Source organism: Syngnathus scovelli, chromosome 13 (assembly GCF_024217435.2).
Source record: "Syngnathus scovelli strain Florida chromosome 13, RoL_Ssco_1.2, whole genome shotgun sequence".
NCBI lineage: Eukaryota > Metazoa > Chordata > Actinopteri > Syngnathiformes > Syngnathidae > Syngnathus > Syngnathus scovelli.
Genome location: NC_090859.1, coordinates 8,905,114 through 8,926,330, shown reverse-complemented (window position 1 = coordinate 8,926,330; position 21,217 = coordinate 8,905,114). Strand labels below are relative to the sequence as shown.

The following is a 21,217-nucleotide window of genomic DNA, read 5'->3' as shown; positions in this document are numbered from 1 at the left end:
CTTTCATGCGGCTTTGGAGAGCAAACATGGCCTAGGTGAATCGTTAATTGAGAAGGCTTGCGAGTAAAGATAAAAAAAAAAAAAAAAAGAACTGAGCGGCCTGTCTGTGTGGATGGGTGGCTGATGTCAGGTAGCCATCTGTCACATGGAGACAGTCTGACCTTGCAGTATGGAGAACATGGACATAAAATACGGGATTAGCGGTTTGCTACTAGTGGTGTTCCTTTTGCTATCCCCCTCTGGCAAAATACTTTAAGTCATACATGCTGTTAGCAATGTCACATTTTAAGTTTCAAATGCTAAAGCTCTGTTCTGGTTCACTGCCAGTTGACTGAATAGTGGTGGTCGTAAATGAGGTCCTTGAGGAGGATGGTCTTTGAGGCCTACTGCGGCGTGCTGCAGTGCTTCTTTTTTTTGTGTCCTGTGAATGTGACACCAGTGAAGGTCAGGCTGCAGACAGATCAGCAAAGCTCTCTGGATTGCAGTGCCCAAGCAGCTCTGCACTTCCATTTGCCACTGTCTCCTGAGACACTCAGTGTTTTGCTTGCTTGTCCTCACAAAAAAACCTGACTTTCACCCCCCCCCCCTTTTTTTTTTTTTTTTTTTTTTTTGCTGAGTAACAAAAGAAGTTGTCTGACTCAGATTCATAAATTTTCATCAAGTAGCCACAATTTAAGCAACTGATAATGCAAATTAATATCTTGTGATACATCGGTGATGCTACTGTTGGCATTTAACATTAGATGTTTATAGTTGACATTTTAAATAATTGATGGTTAAACATGTCTGCTATATTGGGGGATTAATGGTTGGATAATCACATTAGGCTACATCCAGCATAGTCACCACCCTCTGGGCAGCATTATTATAACGCTGGTATCAAAATTAGAATTCAGAACTTTAAGAATGCTGCATTCCAGTAAAAATATGTATTAAAATGAGAACCGATTTATCGTAATTAGTCGTTCATGGAAATGTAATCCATTGCCCGTTTCTAATGTGGAATATGAATTGGAATGTGATTTATTTACCGTAGGAAATAATGACAAACTAATCAATTGAAAGGTCAAATTGTACAGGCAGTGTTTTAAGTTAAGGACGTGCGCTTATGCGGAATTGGCCGGGTTGGGTAAGCACCTACGCCGTTATGCATTTTAAACATTCTTAGCTGTCATACTAGTGTAAAAAGGAATTGAATAAGATGTCTCATACTTGTGCTTGATGACAAGTGACAGACGTTTTGATAAACATGACTAGGATAGCAGAACGGGCCATTTTTTGATTTTTTTGGTTGTCATGTCAAGGAAAAGAAAATTGATAAACGTGACTAGGATAGCAGAACGGGCCATTTTTTGATTTATGATTGTCATGTCAAGGAAAAGAAAATTGATTTGTAGAGTTAATGCAAGAAGTAGCTGGTCATCCGGTCATTGGATGTTTCGACTTGACTATTGTGAGTTTTAATTTTGAACAATTTTAAAGTAGCGCTGTCATGCTGTGTATTTGTCTCAGTTTTTTCATTGGATTCCAGTATATGACAGGTTTTTTTTGTCTCTTGACAAAAACGCTCATGGCTGAACATGATGGACCGGTTCCATCTCTCGTCTGAAAAGGCGCAGGAGTTCATTGATCGGCCGGTGGAAATCAATGTCTCATCTCTGGTGTATTAAGACTTCCTCAAATGAGCTGCATCATGTGATCGCATCATTTCAGGAACCTCTGTTCTCTGCTCAGATGGAGAGCGCAGTGAGTTAGCTCACTGTTTTGTCTTATCACAAGTACTGAAATGTCACCGATTAAAAGTGATATGCTCATCAAGGCGAGAGTGACCCAACATGCCTTTGTCAGATTTAAGAGCTTTGTTGTTTTGGGAATTGAGTGTAGTACAAAAGGTTTTTCTTTTGAAGTGGCTCTTTTTGTAGTGCTGCTGTGGGTAGAAAGCTAGCAAGTGTTTGCAGAATGCATTTGTGTCAGTGTGGCCAGAATTGATCAAAAAAATTCAAAGAGCATGCCTTCCTTGGTGGGGTTAACATTTGACAATAAAGTTATAATTATGATGAATCGATTACAATATATTTATGATGTGTTTGTGTAATTTGTGGTCAAATTAATTGAAGTTGAAATTGCATTATTTCCTGCGGCACTCATGATAATCTCTCACGGCACACTAGTTGGCAAGAACTGATCCAAGAAATGCACCGTAGTCAAATGTAAGTCTCTCTTCAAATGCTAAGAATTTCGGAAAATCCTCTATAAATGCTAAAAGTCATTTCTACAAAGACAATGGGGACCTCACAGCAGTCGTGGTTCGCTCTTCACATAGTACTTTACCCTTATCTCAAGCCGTTTTTGTTCCATGAAGTCTTTTGTTTACTGTCAACATGGGCTAAGAGAGCCTCCTTGTGAAAGAAAACCCATCACCAGGATCTATTTTTATCTTTTTAACATTTGTAAAAATACTAAACAATTTGAATGACAAGTTAGCATATCGTTAGCATCTCCACTCATCACGCGTCATGGTTTTTATCACGTTTGCAAGTAAGGCCTATTGGAATATGAAGGTCGGTCAGGGCAGACAAGCCCCCCTCTTTTTCTTTTTACACCATTGTTGTTATCCGCAACACGCCAACTGATAAAAAGCAAAGTCTGAACTGACGTGCTAGCTAGGCATGTAAAGCTATTGTTGTGTTTTTGGTACTTGACTTTCATGTGAATCCAGGAAGCGTCTTGGCATTCAAAGAGTGACAAGATCAGCAAGTTGGTCAGGTATGCCTCTTGTCAGTGGGCCAAAAGTAACATAATAGTGGATAAAGAAATGCCAGAGTTTTGTGATATTAAAAAAAAGAGACCCAGGTACATTTTCTCTATCCAAAGAAAGGCCTTTGTTTTTTGTTTGTTTCAAATCAATCAAAGAAACATGGAATCTATGCAGAGGGGAAAAATGCTTATTATTACACTGACAAATTGTCGTTTTCTTGCCAGTTGTTTTCGAAGAAATATAAAGTCAGGTGCGGAACATCTGCGTCGAATCCCAAACCATCTTCCTGTTTTGTGTATTAGACTCGGTGTTATGTGCTTCCACGTGATACACTGAGCTCTTCGGGGGCCTGTTACGTCACAGGAAATGAGCGCTAGCCATCTTGAGCCTGCATGGTCTTGAGCCCTTGTAATGTTCCCTGTTGTTCCTGCAGTTAGATGACAACTATTACCTAGTGGTGCAATTGGCAGTAATACACCGTAGTAGTTGTACTAAGTAGTACTTAATAGTAAAAATAGTAGTAGTAGTACATCTTGTAGCACTTAATAATAGTAGGAGTACTTAGGAACAGTTTTAATCAAAAGGGATGTGGAAAGTTGCTTTTTTTTATAGAAACTTAACAATAACAAAGCGAGCAAAAAATAATTAAATTCACTTGGTAATGCAAGTTTGCTTTAATGATAATGGAAATACAATAAACGTAATAAAGTTAGCTTTAATGAAACCAAGTGTTTGTTGTGTTTTGAAACTTTTTTCCTTTTATTCAATTGTACTGTTTCTATTTATCTCTTTGATTTCTTTGTATGATGTCACAGAGTTTATTTATCTCCCTTGCTTCAGGAGTACTATGATGCTAGTATGCTGTTTAACAGATAAAGAATAACCCTTACATCTTCGTGTGGTTTTTGAATGAAGGCATGGACTAACGCCTTCGGTTGTCAGGTATAGTTGCAGTTGAGGGTAGATCATTTGCAGTACTCAACACCGACAACAGATCTAGTTTTTTTTCCTTTTTTAAAAAATGTTTATTTTATGGTAACGTCATACAGAGGAGATTTGTGGATTATATACACACTGATTTGGACACAGAATGAGAGCTGTTCCAATTGACTAGTCAAAGGTCAGGAATTGTATCTGGACTCATGAGATACAGGTGGAGAGGTAAAACATGAAGATGGGAAGTAAACAACATTCCCCACTGTAGGTGAAACGTCGAAGATGACAAAGGGCAAGGTCCAAAACTGAAAAAATAACTACAAGAGACCATGACATAATGACCCTGCTGGTCTTATTTGCTTCCAGACTCACAGACGTATGTGGAACTGATTAACAAATGTTTTTATTTGTTTATATTTACAGTTAGCAGATCGGCTAATATGCTATTCTTGTTGTTATTGTGCATTTTCTGAAGAAGGCTTTATTCATGTTCCTTATTGGCTCATAATTGGGCAGTTAAGGGTTGTAGTTATCAGTCCCCGCACTGTAACGTCATTTTTTCCTTCTTGACAACACGAGATAGTACCAATAACCAGCAGTTGACGACGAACCCTTAGCACATCTAATCAGCTTAATGCTGGCCGTACTCAAAGGCCCTCTTTCAGGCAATGCAGCTGCAGAGTGGAGGGTGTGACTACTGGCAGAGCTCGCTGATGCAGCGAGACCGGTTGGTGATTAACAAATGTCTGTAGACTTTGGAATCTGGGGAGCCCAGTCTGATGGCTTTGTCCTGTGCTGCTCTCAACCAAAAGGTCTTCCAGGTTGCTCCGTCACGCTCCCTGCTCCTCCCACCCTTCCCCTTCAGGCCCTTGTTGCCCCTTCCCGTGCTCTCCTGAGGGCCTGCAGAACTCCCAGATAAAGAAGTTCAAACATGCCTTGCATTTTTAGACCCCCTTGTGGAATGTCGTTGGCGGCTTCTACAAAACAAATGAAAGCAGAGGAGAGGCTGCACTTCTCCATCTTTTTCCACAAAGGTTCGCTGCAACTCTGCTCAAGAGCACAAACCCATTTCTGAAAATCCCCTGATGTGACAGATAATGTCCTGAGAAACGAGAGGCGGGCATGCTGGTGAAAGTGTGAGATGATTTCTGCTGAGCTTGTGTTGTACATCTGGCAAAGAGATTTCTGTCAGCAGTTCCTCCGTGACAGGGCGCCCAGCCCTTCTTTTTTTTTTTTTTTTTTCCGTCGAGGAAGAGGATCAGGTCCGTGGGTCCATGTTGTACTGCTGGCTGAACACCTAGTCAGCTCTTAAAATGGCTGCCCTTGAAGCTCAGCTCAGGGGAGGATCTGAGCAGCTCAGTCATCGCCTGTCAGAGCTCCAACTGACTAGATAAAAGCAGATGTACTTTTGCCCCCATTAAACTTGGTGTGGCACAGCATAGGCTCCTGGCAGATGCCCCCCCCCTTCCGTAATACCCATGTCAAGAATACTGCCATTTGGAGGCCACTTGTTCTAAAACAGTGTTGAAATGCCAAGAGAGCAGGGCGCGGCTGTAACATGACTCTGTAACAATGGATCCCCTGCTTGCTCAGGGCCATTGTGGCTCATGTGGAGCTCTTCCCTGGTTGACTCGTTGGACATGAAAAGCTGGTTAGATCCTGCCACAGTCGCTGGGATTTGGGATTTTATAGTATTCAGGTCAGCAGGCTGACTGCAAGGCTAATGCTATATAGCTCATGGGCTATTAAAGATGACATTGAAAAAGCTTCATTGATATAAACAATGACTCAACTTTAGTTGTGAAACAATTCACTAATTGTTTCTGTTGGGAATTACTCATACGAGTAATTATCAATGACGTGGGAGAATGGCTTGAAAATGTTCTGAAATCCTGTTTTTCATAACTGTCATTTGTCAGAGTGAAAACTAAACAAGAAATATTTTCATTACAGGCCAACTGTTTAAAACAAACGTCAATTAGTTACGGTAAAAATTCCCACACGTTCACTTTTTTCCACTACAAAAATGCATACAGTATAAATACATGCTTTATTATTTTACGTTTTTGTACCAGCAATCACATGAAAATGACCTCTTCTGAAGTATCCATCTTTTTCCCCACTGGCTGTTCTTCAAAACTACAGACAAGACTGAAAGAGATGTAAATGCCATCATCCCTCAAATCTTATTTGATCAAATTTGATGAAATATTCTGATCTAAATACTATTGTGTGGAGCTGCTGTCCAGCTGTTGTTTGTTCCAAGGTAATAAAAATGGGATGAATCAGGCCATAATCCCTCTTTGGTCCCTCCATTGTTCCTGGAATGATGCTGCTATGCTCAAAAATGAGACCCCACTACTACTATCAAAACGAACATCATCCAAGTGATTTCGTCATTAGGGTTTACAAACTGAATTCAGAGCTCGCTTCAAGTGTCTACTGCTAGCCAAATAGCCAGCCTCAAGCTATCGGCTTTGTCTGATACACAACGGTCTGTGGGCCTCCGTCGGGGAACTAGATATACACTTTATTAAAGTTAGCTAGTGTGGTGACGGTCATTGTTTGTACATTTAGGCATAAAAAGGGTTTTTGTAGGATTAGGAAAAATTATACCGGCAACACTCAACCTGACACTTACTTTAGTAACCCCGAATTGGTTTTTGCTTTTATTTAAAATAAAAATGGAATTTCATCAGCAAGCATTGTGAAAATTTTAATAACAGTACAGAACAACAGTACAGTAATAAGTTATTTTCCATGTTCTGATCCGAGTCCAATTTTGTCTGTTTTTCTCCCAGGTTTCCCTCCCCCTGCTTAGTGATGGAGGTACTGCAATGCGACGGCTGTGACTTTCGCGCCGACTCGTACGATGACTTGAAGAGCCACATTCAGGAAGTGCATACAGTTTTCCTACAGCCTGCCGACGCAGACGATTCAGACTCACCGAAAGCCGACGAGGAGGAAGAAGACGAAGAAGACGATGACGACAAGCAGCCGGAGGAGGAAACAGAGCAGGAAACCGGAGACAAGGATGACAACAATTGCACACCTCCTGAAGCTGGAATGAGTAATCTTCACACATAAATTAAAATGTTACAGTTCATTTACCTTGCGTCAACTTGAGACACACTTTCTGCATAAAAAGACCATTGCTTGGTTTAGTAGACGGTCATGAATATTGATTTACTCAGTGCTACAAAATAGCTTCAAATTGGGAATTGCCAGATGATGATACTTTTACGACACTACTCTCATATGCTGAAACAGAGCTAAAAAAGGTGATTGTCCTTATATAGCCGATGTCTCATGCACTTATAATCTTTTGTTCAGGTCCCAACTCTGCCGACAGCCCCAGCAAGGCATCGCCGAAGCAAAGCCCTGAGACCCATCTGCTGTTTTACCAGTGCAAGTTCTGCGTCCGTTACTTCAGATCCAAGTCGTTCCTGAAGAACCACACCAAGAAGGTGCACAATGTTGTCGAGGAGGACGTGGTCCCACATATCTCCTCTCAGACGGAAAATTCCAAGGGGTATTCCTGCCAATATTGCACCTACAAGACTCCACGCAAAGCAAGGATGATGAAGCACCACGTTATGTATCATAGGCAAGTTTCCTCCGGGGTCTCCGGGACTGCCTCAGAGACGACCGAAGCTGACGGAGAGTCGTGTTCATCCAGCGGCCTCACGAGGGGGCTCTTAGCCTGTGAATGGTGTGACTTTGAAACTGACCAGAAGGCCAGCTGGACCAATCACGTGGTCAAGGAACATGGCGATAAGGTCAATATAGTGTCCAGCATTCCCAAACCAGAAGGAGATGCATGTGCGAGCTCACCTAAACCAGATTCCCTATCCCAAAGCCCCACTGGATCAAAGACAGCTTTGACTGAAGGATATGAGGAGTCAACGAGAGAAATGCTCGAAAGCGCATCAGCGAAGATTGCTGCTGTCACCGCAGGATGCTCTGCTTCGCCCAAGGTGCCCAACAGAGCCAGTGATATAGAGGCCAACTTAGTCAATGAAGAGGACTCAAGGAGCAGTTTAGAGGGTGAAGATGAAGAACTAGGTGATATGGACGATCCCAACTACACTGGAACGCTGTCGGCAGATGCAAAGCAGCTATTAACAGATGAGGATAATAAACTGCTGGAGACGAAAGGAATACCGTTCAGGAAGTTCCAAAACCGTTTCCAGTGCCCCTTTTGCTCCTTCCTCACCATGCACCGGCGCAGCATCTCGCGCCACATTGAAAACATTCACCTCTCTGGTAAAACCACAGTCTATAAATGTGATGAATGCCCGTTTATTTGCACCAGCCCTCTTAAGTTAGGCACACACAAACAGAGCCACAGCTCCTCCGATGTGGAGACCATGGACCTGACAAGTGACAGCCCAGATCCTCACAATGACAGCACGACGGATCCCGTCAACGGGGGTAATCTAAGTATATCCAAGATGAATGGCAAAAAGTCAATCAGCGGGTCGAACGATCAACAGAATCCACACCGCTGCACGCTCTGTAATTACTCCACCACCACTCTGAAAGGACTGAGGGTTCACCAGCAACACAAGCACTCTTACTGCGATGACATGGACCCCACAGTCTTTGAAAGTCAGTTGGCTGACCAACTGGACATGGATGTAGCAGCATCACCGACTTGTCTACAAAAAACCCAGACCTCCATTTTAGGGCTAGCCACCAAAAAACCCTTAGTCGGTGGTAAGCGTGCGAGGAAGTCCATCAACGATTTGCCTTTGGATTTGTCCTCAGTCAAAAAGAGAACAAGAATTGATGAAATTGCCAGCAACCTTCAAAGCAAAATAAGCCAAAGCCAGCAGGACCTGATCATAAATCTGGATGACGTGGATGACGAGGACATGGCCGAGCAGAACAGCGACGCGGGAAGAAACCACGAAGGGAAAAATGCTGTCTTTGCTTACAACATACTACAGCCTCACTCAAGGGATTCCCCCCTCAAGGGAGGCAGGATAGGGAAAAGAAAAAGCAACCCCAAATCAAACGCCAGAAGCCTTCCTCTGTCCCTGACTCTTTCTGACGACAGTGAAAACATTTCAGGTGATCTGACTGAAAGTCGCGAGGCTACCCAAGAGAACAGCGACTATTCCGGGGATCCTGGAATGGCGCGTTTCTATTGTAAACACTGTGATTACCACAACAAATCCGCTCGTAGCGTCAGCACCCATTATCAGAGGATGCACCCGTACATCAAATTCAGCTTTAAGTACATCCTGGACCCTGAGGACCAGAGCGCCGTCTTTCGCTGCTTGGAGTGTTACATTGAGTACACAAACTACAACGACCTACACCAACACTACATGGATCACCACCCGGAAGCTAGCAATGTGCTCAACTTTAACCAACCCAATTTGGTATACATGTGTCGCTTCTGTTCGTACACCAGCCCCAATGTACGAAGCCTAATGCCCCACTACCAAAGAATGCATCCCACCGTCAAGATCAACAATGCAATGATCTTCTCTAGCTATGTTGTGGAGCAGTCGCACAAGGCTGGCGAATCGCAAACCCTGAGAGAGATTTTAAACTCCGGCCCCAAAACGTTTAACTCGGCCACGTCCACTCCGAGGTCCACGTCAAGCCCGCTGCTTAAAACGACATCCAAGACCCCCGAATCAGGCACAGAGACGGACTCCCTCAAGGACGCCATGGGCGGAAGTGTCGTGGTATACGATTGCGACGTCTGTTCTTTTTCCAGTCCCAACATGCACTCTGTTTTGGTCCACTATCAAAAGAAGCACCCTGAGCAAAAGGCGTCATATTTCCGCATACAAAAATCCATGAAGGTTGTGTCAGCAGATCAGCCCCTCGCAAATGCATCGTTTAACTTAAACACATCAACTACCCCCAAAAAATCAAGCGTGGCACTGTACGGATCAGAAGAGGATATGTTCTACTGTAAACACTGTGTATATAGCAACAAATCTGTCGTGGGTGTGCTGGTGCATTATCAAAAGAGACACCCCGAAGTAAAGGTGACGGCCAAATATATCAAACATGGTGCCCCCACCCCGGCCTTGCTGAAACTAATTGACGAATTACAAATTGCAGCGCCAAAGCAGTTTATGACGCAGTTCCCAAACAACGGTCACGATGGCTCCAACAACTCCAGCCCTAAACCGGGAAGTGGAGAGAAGTGCGAGGACGAGTTGTTCTTCTGCCAGCACTGTGATTACGGCAACCGGACTGTCAAAGGAGTGCTCATTCATTACCAGAAGAAGCACAGAGAAACCAAAGCTAACGCCGACCTCGTCCGTCGCCATACCGCCGTCGTCCGGAGTCAGCGTGAGCGCGCTCAGTCGAGCAGTGTCTCTGCCCCTCCCGACCCGGAAAACACTGCGCCCCTACGATCCCTGAAGTGCCGACACTGTCCTTACACATCTCCTTATGTCTACGCCCTCAAGAAGCATCTCAAGAAGGATCACCCGACCGTCAAGGCCACAGCCTTGACAATTTTAAACTGGGCTTACCAAGATGGCATTCTGGAGGCGGGCTATCACTGCGAGTGGTGCATTTACTCCCACACCGAGCCTCACGGCCTGCTCCTTCATTACCAAAGACGCCACCCAGAGCATAATGTGGACTACGCCTACATGGCCAGCAAGCTGTGGGCTGGCCCAGAGACCACTAAACAAGGGGGGAGCCAAGAAACAAAACATTACAAATGTAGGGACTGCGCCTTTGAGGCTTGCACAGTTTATGACATAACAAGTCACTATCAGGCAGTACACCCTTGGGCCATCCAAGGGGACGAAGCTGTGATTTTGGATATCATCAATGGAAAGCCTTCAGCCGAGAAGATGCCCACAGAACACACGTCTTTTAACAACCAGTCTATGGAAGACGAAGGTCCTCTGTACATTGCCACACCGCCTCGAGAGAGCAACCCACATCCCGCTCACCCACGTCTCTCTATTTCGAACAATCCCTATCAGTGCACTGTGTGTCTGTCCGAGTACAACAGCCTCCACGGCCTCCTCACCCACTACGGCAAGAAGCACCCCGGTATGAAAGTCAAAGCGGCAGACTTTGCGCAGGAGGCGGACATCAACCCCAGCTCGGTGTACAAGTGTCGCCACTGTCCCTACGTGAACTCTCGCATCCATGGTGTCCTCACCCACTACCAGAAAAGACACCCCTTGGTTAAAGTCACGGCAGAAGACTTTGCGGACGACATTGAGCAAATTGCAGACTCAAATGAGGTCGACGACAAAAACAAGACTCAAAGGCAGGGCTACGGTGCGTACAGATGTAAAATGTGCTCGTATACACACGGAACACTGGAGAAACTCAAAATCCATTATGAGAAATACCACAATCAGTCGGCCACTGAGATTTTCTCTCCCGGTTTGACAAATTTCTCAGTCAGCCAAGAGACAGAACCAGTGGCGGAATGCAGTGCCAGTCATACATCAAGCACAAGGAAAGTCCAGGAGGTCAACGACGCGGACTTCACCCTCTCACAGTTACCCATCAATAAGCCCGAGAAGCACGCCGTGTTCAAGTGTCAGCTTTGCAAATACTTCTGCTCCACCCGCAAAGGCATTGCTCGCCACTACCGCATCAAGCACAACAATGTCCGTGCTCAGCCTGAGGGTAAAAACAACGTCTTCAAATGTGCTCTGTGTTCGTACACCAACCCCATTCGCAAGGGCCTGGCAGCACACTACCAGAAGCGCCATGATATCGATGCCTACTACACCCATTGTCTGGCTGCTTCCAAGACCATGACCGAGAAACCCAGCAAAGTAATATTACCGCCCCCTTCAGAACAGGAGAATTCGGAGATGACCGAAGAAGTCCGCTTGGCCGTAGAGAGGCGAAAGTGTTCTCTTTGTCCCTTCCAGGCGTTCAGCAGAAAAAGCATTGTGTCACACTATATCAAACGCCATCCAGGCGTCTTCCCCAAGAAGCAGCATGCTAGTAAACTCAGTCGCTACTTTACTGTCCTCTATGCCAAAGAACCAGAGAAACCAGAAGATAGTCCTATGGACGAGGACGTCAAGGAAGCGTTGGAGGATGCCCCTGATTTAGAGCAAGATGCCGACTGGCTGCCATTTAAATGTCTCAAGTGTTTCCAGTTGTCCTTCAGTACCGGCCTGCTGCTGTCTATGCACTACAACGACCACCACAGGACAGACTTTAAGCGGGACTTTGCCGTGTCGCCGGAGCCTGAGGAGGAGGACGACGATGCCTCAGAGTCTTTCCAGTGTTCCCATTGCGAGCTGAAGTTCCTGTCCCTCCCCACGCTCGCCACGCATCTGCTCAATCACAACGAGGAGTTTCAGAAAAGGGCCACTCGGCTCGAGAGGAGGCGTCAGCTTCTCAGCAAACACAAAGCAGCGGCCGCATCAGAAAGCAAGCCCGAGAAGGTGAGAAAGAATGAATTAAGAACTGCAAGATTATTGGAAGCTTTATCATGGCATTGTTTTTTGTTGTTTTTTTTGTCGTTGACAGGAAAGCTGTGCAAACAAAAATCCTATAGGCTTCAGGTGTAACTTTTGCATTGAGGTGCACACTACCATCCGCGCCATCTGCAATCACCTGAGGAAGCATGTCCAGTATGGAGAGGTCAAAGAGGGACATGTCAAGGTAAATGTAGTTATTTGACGCATGCATTTTACCTCATAATCTTTTGATGATTCTCACGATATCGATCGGCAGATACAAGTCTCCTTCAAACCAAGACTCAGCATGAGAAGCTCAGAAACTCAGAAAAATAGAAGAAGCTAGGCTAAGTGTTAGCTTCCTGATTGGCTGTCATTCTGTTTGACTTCACTGTGGCTGAGCCCGACTCGTATTGACCCCTCAAACAAGGATTTGCTATTGTAAATATTGAACTGGTTTAACATCTATGGTTAGCTGCGCAAGTAGTTTCTCGGCAAATTTGGCAGAATCACTCTTGACACCAACTGTACTGCAGGTTGATCGCGCAGGATAATTTTTTGAAGAGATCACGTTTTCTAAATTTGATCAGAAGGGTGAAAAAAATGCTTAAAGGGCAAAGTCGAATCTAAAACGTTCTTTACAATAATATGTTCTGTGCCCTCCTCACAAGTCTATACACTGCATTGTGACTAATGTTGCATTTGTGAAATATAAATTAAGCAGCAAAATCCACTTGATTTGATCCATCTCCGGGGGCGGCCATTTTGCCACTTTCTCTCGACTTAAAAAGAAGAATGAACTCGTTTTTGTTTTCCTCCATGTAGTGCAACTGTCATTTTAAAACCATCTCAGTCTTTGACTTCAGCACCACGACATGCTTATCGGTTCCCTGTGATCTGGTTCTCTTGACGCGCGCATCTTGTTCCTCCCCATTCACTTTCGCTAGCAACAAAGGCGTCTGCCAGCTTCCTCTCCAGACAGCACAAGAGGGGTGGGCTGGGGGGGCGGCGGGACACGGCCGACAGAGAGAGCATAAGCTATTACTTTTAGAATAGCGGTGGGTATCCATTGGCGCATTAGTATTCTAGGGAGACTGGGAACGAGCCTGTGGATACAAGGCCTTGACCAAACGGAGGACATTAATGGACTTGATAGTCAACCAGCACACTGCAGCATAGCTACAGATTCATTTGTGCATTTTACAGAACATTTCGCCTCCTCAGGTGGTCCCTTTTAGAGAGAGGTTCACTGTGAAGGTGCCACATTGTATTTTATGGCCGCATGAAGGGCAGGGTCAAGGCTTTCTGCAAGCTCGAATGAGTCTTCTTGAGGCTGTGAAAGAAGTCACGGTGATTGTCCTTTGACTTGTGACAGCCACAGAAAGCTTCTGCAAAAGATGAGGACTGATAGAAAAACATGCCCTCTTGTCACCTGGCTGAAATCAAAATTCAGCACACAACCCAAGAATGAGGATTAGGAGACAGTAGTTTCAGATGTAGTATCGACAAACTCAAGCAAATGGTTGTTAGCTGGTGACCGGTCCAGGGTGTAACCAAATATTGTCCAAAACCAAAGTGGATAGAATTGATCGTGAACTGGGATCCTGAATAGAGTTAGAGACCAGAGTCCACACGTTTAAGACCTCCACCCCTATTTTTCGTACCTTCGATGTGAGCTAATGAGTTGTTTAATAGGCAAATAATAAACTGACCTGTCTTTACTTTTCAGCAGGAAATCAGTGAGGTGGCCCTCACGGTGCCGTCAGAGGGACTCGTTAATGGTGATTTGGAGGAGGATGAAACTGGAAGCCTCCAAAGACTGGAGGACGGCGCGAAAGGCCTCGCGTCGCTCGCTGCGGCTTCTTCCGCTGTTGCTACAGCAACACTGCAACCAGACTTGGATGCCGTGGATGGGAGGTCCTCGACGCTGAAGCAACGGCTTGCGACGGGGGGCCACCCATGCGCCCAGTGCGACCGGGTATTCATGTCCATGCAGGGTCTCCGTTCCCACGAGCGGAGCCACTCGGCCATGGCCATGATCATCAGGGAGGACAAGTATAGCTGCCAGTACTGCCATTTTGTCTCACCCTTCAGACACAAGTGAGTGGGAGCAACATTCCTATTGCAAGTTAAACAATCTCATTTATGAGTTATTTTTCTATTTAAATATTTGCAGGATTTGGTTTAAATTTTAAGAAGTCAATACGATTTGACTTTTATAAAATTATTTTGATTTGGATTTTAAACTTTATCTGTCATATAAAAAATGTAAACCGTCTATAGAAAGTGTTAAGTTCCAGGTGTTAAATATAGATGGATTTTAATTAAAGTTTGAAAAAAGTCCCATTCATCTTATACCACTCACCAAATGTAATATCGTAATTACTAGCAGTAATTTTTAATTAAGGATTAGTTTCAGCATCAAGTGGATTTTCATCTGAAATGTCATGGCTATAAATTACATCCATATTGAACAAGCTTTTACTGGTCAAACTGAAAAACAAATTTCCTGTTGACCAGTGTTAAAAGTGTAATGCTGCCACATTTTGAAACTAAATGCAAAAACGTTCTGTCAGTTGAGGGACGGATTTTTTTTTTTTTTGTCAGACACTCAGTGATCTGGACTGAGAATCAGGTGTAATCCCTGCTGAATACTGTGTGCCCTGACCTAGAAACAGGCTACACTCCCATGCCACCTAGGTAGGCTGGCATTCAAAACACAGCCAGCTTCCCCACAGGACCTCCCACCAGGGGATTGTGGGTAGATAGATGAGTTCCCCCTCGCCTCCTCCACCTCAGCTCCCCGTTCTGGAAAATGCACTTCAAAACCATAGCGATGCTTGATTCTAGTTGTTTTATCTTCCATCACGTTTGTTTTAGTTGAAACGTTTGTCTTGTCTCTTCTTCTCATCACCAGTCTGGACAGACACATGCAGTCACACCACGGCCATCACAAACCCTTCAAGTGCAAACTATGTCCCTTTAAGTCTGCCTACGTGAGCCGCTTGAAGAGCCACCTGCACAAGGCACACACTGGTAAATATACAATTGTCGCAATACTATACAGATAATATTTCCACAACTAGCAGCCATTATTTTGGGGATGTCGTCCACTTAATAAAACTGACACCACCGTATCGTATTCATCAGGCGAGCAGTACACGTACAAGTGCTTGTCCTGCCCCTTCTCCTCCATGACCATCAGCCAACTGAAGGAGCATTCGTTGCGAGACCACGGCGAAGCTCTAACCCTTCCCAAACTGCGAGCCGCCACGCAGGCTGCTCACGCCGCCCTCAGGACCCCCACCCGACCTACCACCAATGCGGAGCAAAGCCTCTTGACTCCGGACGGTATGACATGTGGGAAGGATTGGCATTCGTAGATTGTGATGCTTCCTAATGTGGCTTCTTTGTCAAAGAAATTCTGCAGATATAACAAACATGCAAACTCAGAAATATCCTCAGGCAAAAGCTGACCACTTCAAGGACAAAATCCCTCTGAGCAAACTCAATGTTTATGCAGAATAGTGTAGTCCAATGACCTCTGCTGTACATTGGAAAGACCAAGCAGCCTCTAAATACAGAGTATTAGCAGTGCAGGAATTTTGACATTAAAACATTTTTCCTCATTAACAGTGCATATTTTTGCAAACAAATATTTTGATTCCTGTAGCAATATATCTTTGTGCTGAACAGATAGCAAGTATTGAAATGTATGATAGATCCAAAGCATGCTCAATTCATGTGTTGAATTCCTCCACCTTAAATGCAAAAGCAAGGAAGCATTGTAAGAGTGAAGCGAAACCACAAAATATTTTTCCTGCATGTTTCGGCAAACTCTTGAGTGCTGAACGGTGGGTTTTTCAGGTAGATATTCTATTAGTGTCACGGTGGCTTATTTATTGATGTGTCTGAGCCTCAAAGTAGGGCGAGAAGATGAGCCCGCTCGCTCACATAAACACTCTTGAGAGAACGAATGAAGCACGTGCTCGTTTGCTTCGTCGCCGCTCTCCCGCACTACCATCGATTGAACACGCAAGTGAGATGTATGCATGTGACTGATATTTGAAATGAGTATTAGGCGAGATTATGAGGCTTGAGTTCATTTGTTACAATGGGTTATAGATTAAATCCAAATGTCTGCCAATCAAAAAGTCATTGCCCGTTATATTAGGAAATAAAAGGCTATTTCATTTTAATTCAAACCCTAACCTTTGTGAGCAGCATTTAATATCAGCGACTGCTTATTTCTCAGACACCTCATATTGGGAGCCGAGTGACGTCCACCAGCAGCTCAGCCACTACCAGATCTCTTCTCGCAGTCACACGTCCTCTGGGGATAATCGGCCCGACAGCATCCTCACCTGTGAGTTCTGTGAATTCAGCTCAGGCTACATGCAGAGCCTTCGGCGACACTATCGGGACCGCCATGGAGGCAAGAAGCTCTTTAAGTGCAAGGACTGCTCTTTCTTCACCTGCTACAAGTGAGACGCCACTATGCTGACTCATACATGTTGGAGCTGATGTGAACAGAGCTGCTATCGTTCTTAGGAATACGTTCACCTTGCATGTGGAGGCGGGCCACAACAGCAGTAACAACAACGCGCAGGAGGATGTCCAGAAAGACCTTCGCTGTCCTCTCTGTCTCTACCACACCAAATACAAGAGCAGTATGATTGACCACATTGTCCTACACAAAGGTACACAAGCTGTATTTTTTTTTTTTTTTTAAACTAAGACACATGCCCAAAATTCTAATGAGCCCAATGTTTAAGCAGATGTACTTATAGTCATGTGATTTTATTTCCACCAGAGGAGCGCGTGGGTCCGCTGGAGGTGAATCGCTCCAAGCTGTCACGCCACCTCCGGGGTGTGGTCTTCCGTTGCCACAAGTGCACGTTCACGTGCTCCAGCGACCACGCCCTGCAACTGCACCTGCACAAGCATGAGCTCAAGCCCTACCGGTGCCAACTGTGCTACTACGACAGCCGCCGCCGTAGCCAGCTGGAGGAGCACCTGCGCCTCGAGCACAAGGTGAGAAATATGAGAAGCCAGGCCAAAGCTTAAGCTTTGCGGTCTTCCACATACAAGGAATGAAAAAGGAAAATCTTGCTGAGAATTTATGCACGTATGATTTTTGCAACCTTGTCAAAGTTTTTTTTTAATTTTTTTTTTGGATTAAATTTCTGAAGAGGCTATCTTTGGCGGCTAACTTCTGAGAAAGGAAAACAGCCAGGGATGATCAATTATTCATTCTTCCAGTGGCATGTCAAACTCAAAGGACACATTGTGGCTGCACTTAGGTCATCCGGAACTTTGAGCTGATGGGCCGCGTCAATTTAGACCAGCTGGAGATGATGGAAGAGCAGGAAAACAGCAGCAGTGATGAGGAGCCGCGGCAGCAGCAGCAGCAGGAGGAGGAGGAGGAGGAAGAGCAAGAACAGGGCGACAGGATGGCGGTCGACGAAACCGTGGCTTTGGCGGAGGAGGACGAAGTCATGGAGGTGGCGGAGAACCCGAGAGAGGAAGAGGGACGTGTAATGGATGACGAGCGGGAAGACAGCATCCTAGAGGAAGAGCAGAATGAGGAGGAGTTCCAAGAGATGGAAGAAGAGATGCCTGCACAACAAGGTTCCTTATCAAAACATATTTCACAATAAAAGTAATAACATCAATACCAAACTGAGGCATTTGTTTCCCAGAAATTCTTGCTTCTCCAACAAGCAGCAGCAGCAGCAGCTGCTCTGGAGAGAAGCGTATTCCCTGCGAATTTTGTGGACGCTGCTTCACAAACAATTTGGAGTGGGAACGTCACGTCCTTCGGCACGGCATGTAAGTATTGAAATCTTTTTTTTTTTTTAACCTATTCCGATTTTGAAAGATACATACCGTGAATAGAAAAATTATGTACCTGTTTTTTCTTTTAATATATAAGATATCACGTGCGATTCACTGTGATCTTCTACCACCATACAATTCCAGTGTAAATATTATTATCTTTTACAGGACGGTGACTAATAGTCAACAGGAAACCAGCACAAACTCCAACACGGAGGCCTCTGCCGCAAACTCCACGGAGGCCTCTGCCCCAAACTCCAACACGGAGGCCTCTGCCCCAAACTCCAACACGGAGGCCTCTGCCCCAGACTCCAACACGGAGGCTTCTGCCCCAGACTCCAACACGGAGGCTTCTGCCCCAGACTCCAACACGGAGGCTTCTGCCCCAGACTCACACACGGAGGCCTCTGCCCCAAACTCCAACACGGAGGCCTCTGCCCCAAACTCCAACACGGAGACCTCTGCCCCAAACTCCAACACGGAGACCTCTGCCCCAAACTCCAAAACGGAGACCTCTGCCCCAAACTCCAACACGGAGACCTCTACCCCATCCTCCCTCTCTTCCACCTTTGTTGACACCGGACCAGAACTTTCCGTTAACCAAGACGAGGATCAAAACACGACTCTTTCGCCGGGTCAGCGCACGGATGATGGGGAGCCGCCTGATGACAAAAAGGATCAACAGTTGGGTTGATCCAATTGGGACTTTTGGGAGTTGGGTTAAAATAGGATGTTAAAGGAAAAAAAAAAAAAAAGTGAAAAGCTTTTACGAGCTCACGCATCATTAGATTGTAGGTGATATATATATATATTGATATATATATATATTAATATAATATATTAATATATATATATATATAAAATATAAAATATAAAAATTAGGTTGTGCTGCTTTAAAAAAAAAAAAAAAATGCTGGCGGTCCCCTAGGACAGATTTTAATATATTGGTAACCAATAGTGAACTTTATTGCTGACATTCTGGTCAAAAAGTACAATGAAAGATGCCACCTGTCTATATACAAATTTATTTATAGAGAATGTTGCCCCAAAATGATTATCCAAATTGAGCGTATTTGAAGCACCTTTGACATAAGAAAAAAAACCACAAGTAAACAATGTAGAGAGCTACCTTATCTTTGGCCCATTCAAACCTTGTGTTAAAACGTGTAGGAAGGATTGCACCTTATCTATTTTACTACTAATCCTCATTGGTAGAAACAATTTTGTAGCGAGTTGCTGTTCTCAAATCAGTTATTATATTAGGCATTAGACTTCAGTCCCTAGTTGTTTGGACTGTACTGTTTGTAACAGTTGTTCAGTTATTTCATTTAAGTTATTTTCACCCTCCACCCCATACTTGTCCCGTTGTCTTCATTTATGTGCTCTTTTCACGGCTAAGGAAGAAAACAAAAAAGGCATAGATTGTATTTGTGTTCAAAGTTGCTGCTCGAACGCCCAAAAGCCTTATTACAAAGAAACAAAATATAGCAATCAGACTTTTGTCAAATGCCCAAATTAGCGACGTTATTGAAAGAACAATGAGCACGTTTGAGAAGTTTTATTGTGCAGCACCCAACTAGCTTGTCAAGCCTGCTTTGTTGCGCTGCTGTGGATGGCTTTTCCGTTTGCGGACAAAAGGGAACTCCAGCTGGCATCCGTGTACAGAACTATTTGTTACATGTTTGAAATGTGTTCTTTCGGAAAGGATACGCTAAAACCTCCTCCCCCTTTTTTCTTTTTAAACTTTCAATGTCCTCCCTATACAGTAGTTGAATTGCATCAAAACCATCTTAAAGTCAACTTTTGCTTCAAGCTACAAGACAGCTCTGATACTACCTCCAGAGGTAGAACATGGCTGGGTTGACATTGTATGTTCTTTCCATTCTTACAGCATAGCAGCTTCACAAGTCAACCCGTCAATCCCTTGAGATGTGGTTCCCGCTAATCCTCGACATTTGTATCAGTCACCATGCCCGTACTTGGCTAAAGGCGGGAATATATAAGCCTATATGTGCTTCTCTTTTACCCGACTTAATCGTAGCGATCGGGTTGGTGCAGAGTTCTCATTTCCCAGTTGGACCTCCTCTCTTTGTGAAAACCAGATACCGGGACAATCTTGGAATCTGAGGCCCTTGAAACTTGATTTTTTTTTTTGTGATTCTGTGATGATCTTGAATAGTTTGTGAATCTCCCTCACTGTGTGATCGCAGTCTGGTTCTGACTGTAAAAAAAAAGAAAAGAAAAAAACCCCAAAGTTGAGTCCCTGCTGACAACACACTGGATATATACTTTGTACATACGTTTTTTTTCTTCTATCCATAGGTTTAATAGAATCTGTCCTTCTATGCCTTCTTGTTTCAATCTAAATCCCTGATATGGTGGGTTGTGATCGTTGCCTAGGATGATTGTTTACAATTTGATTCCATGTTATCTCTGGATATTCTGTACATATTGTAATTCATTGTCTTTTTTTAACTTGGTAATAAAGTTATCAGATAACTCATCATCTTGTTTCTAAGTGCAAATATAATCTGATATGAATATGCTTGCTGATTTATGTAGTTTTTGGGATGGGGGCGGGGTTGTTGAGACACATGCTCACATTTGATGTCAAGTCTTATTTCCAGATCGCAGAGGATCAGATTTTTAATCTCCCGCTTTACTGCTTCAGACAAGGGGCAAAGGAGGACATGATGTGAGGGTGTGCCAAAACAGGCCAGGGCGAAGATGAAATCTTGCCACTGAAAAAGGAGTCCAGATGGATAGAGGCTTACGACAGATTCATGCGTTCTTTGCATGTGTGACTTTGCATGTGACAGATCAGCGATTCTCTGACCACTGGGCACATGTAGGACAATCAATAACAGACACATTGTTATGCGTGGATGGTTCTGACTTGATTCCAAGCATAAAACTAAAACTGCTGATGATAGTAGGTTTGTATTTAATTACTCCAAACCTCAAAAACACTCCCTGCCCTAACACCTGGTGCAGAATGGCCATTATTACTAGTACACCCCCCCATAACAGTTGTTTACACAGGAGTATGACAAACTGCACTGGCGTGACGTCATCAGCATGAGCAAAATGCTTTGTTTTAACTTAGTGGTCTAAAACTACTCTAGTCTGAATTTATTTGGGTTTTATTGGCTTAACGTGCAGACTAAGAGCCACAGCAACCCCCCCAATGTACGTATTCACACTTTTTGTAATTACATAGCGAGACGACTATTTTGCTGTCTTTCCAGTTCACTCAGAGAAA

The 21,217-nt window shown here is 44.3% G+C and overlaps 1 protein-coding gene across 3 annotated transcripts in view; it reads left to right on the top strand.

Annotated features, from left to right (window-relative positions):
- Positions 1-20,458, top strand: part of znf462 (zinc finger protein 462) — a 28,541-nt gene extending 8,083 nt beyond the window's left edge. For 2 of the 3 annotated variants that reach the window (XM_049739345.2, XM_049739346.2), the window contains exons 2-13: positions 6,496-6,764; positions 7,028-12,102; positions 12,188-12,322; positions 13,847-14,217; positions 15,035-15,153; positions 15,268-15,468; positions 16,373-16,601; positions 16,669-16,817; positions 16,931-17,151; positions 17,421-17,748; positions 17,820-17,949; positions 18,124-20,458. In XM_049739345.2, coding sequence (XP_049595302.1) covers positions 6,518-6,764; positions 7,028-12,102; positions 12,188-12,322; positions 13,847-14,217; positions 15,035-15,153; positions 15,268-15,468; positions 16,373-16,601; positions 16,669-16,817; positions 16,931-17,151; positions 17,421-17,748; positions 17,820-17,949; positions 18,124-18,649 — 7,731 coding nt within the window. In that variant the 5' untranslated portion in view covers positions 6,496-6,517 and the 3' untranslated portion in view covers positions 18,650-20,458. The remainder of the gene's footprint in view (positions 1-6,495; positions 6,765-7,027; positions 12,103-12,187; positions 12,323-13,846; positions 14,218-15,034; positions 15,154-15,267; positions 15,469-16,372; positions 16,602-16,668; positions 16,818-16,930; positions 17,152-17,420; positions 17,749-17,819; positions 17,950-18,123) is intronic. The other variant, XM_049739347.2, reaches the window with a different exon arrangement.
- The last annotated feature ends 759 nt before the right edge of the window (positions 20,459-21,217 follow it).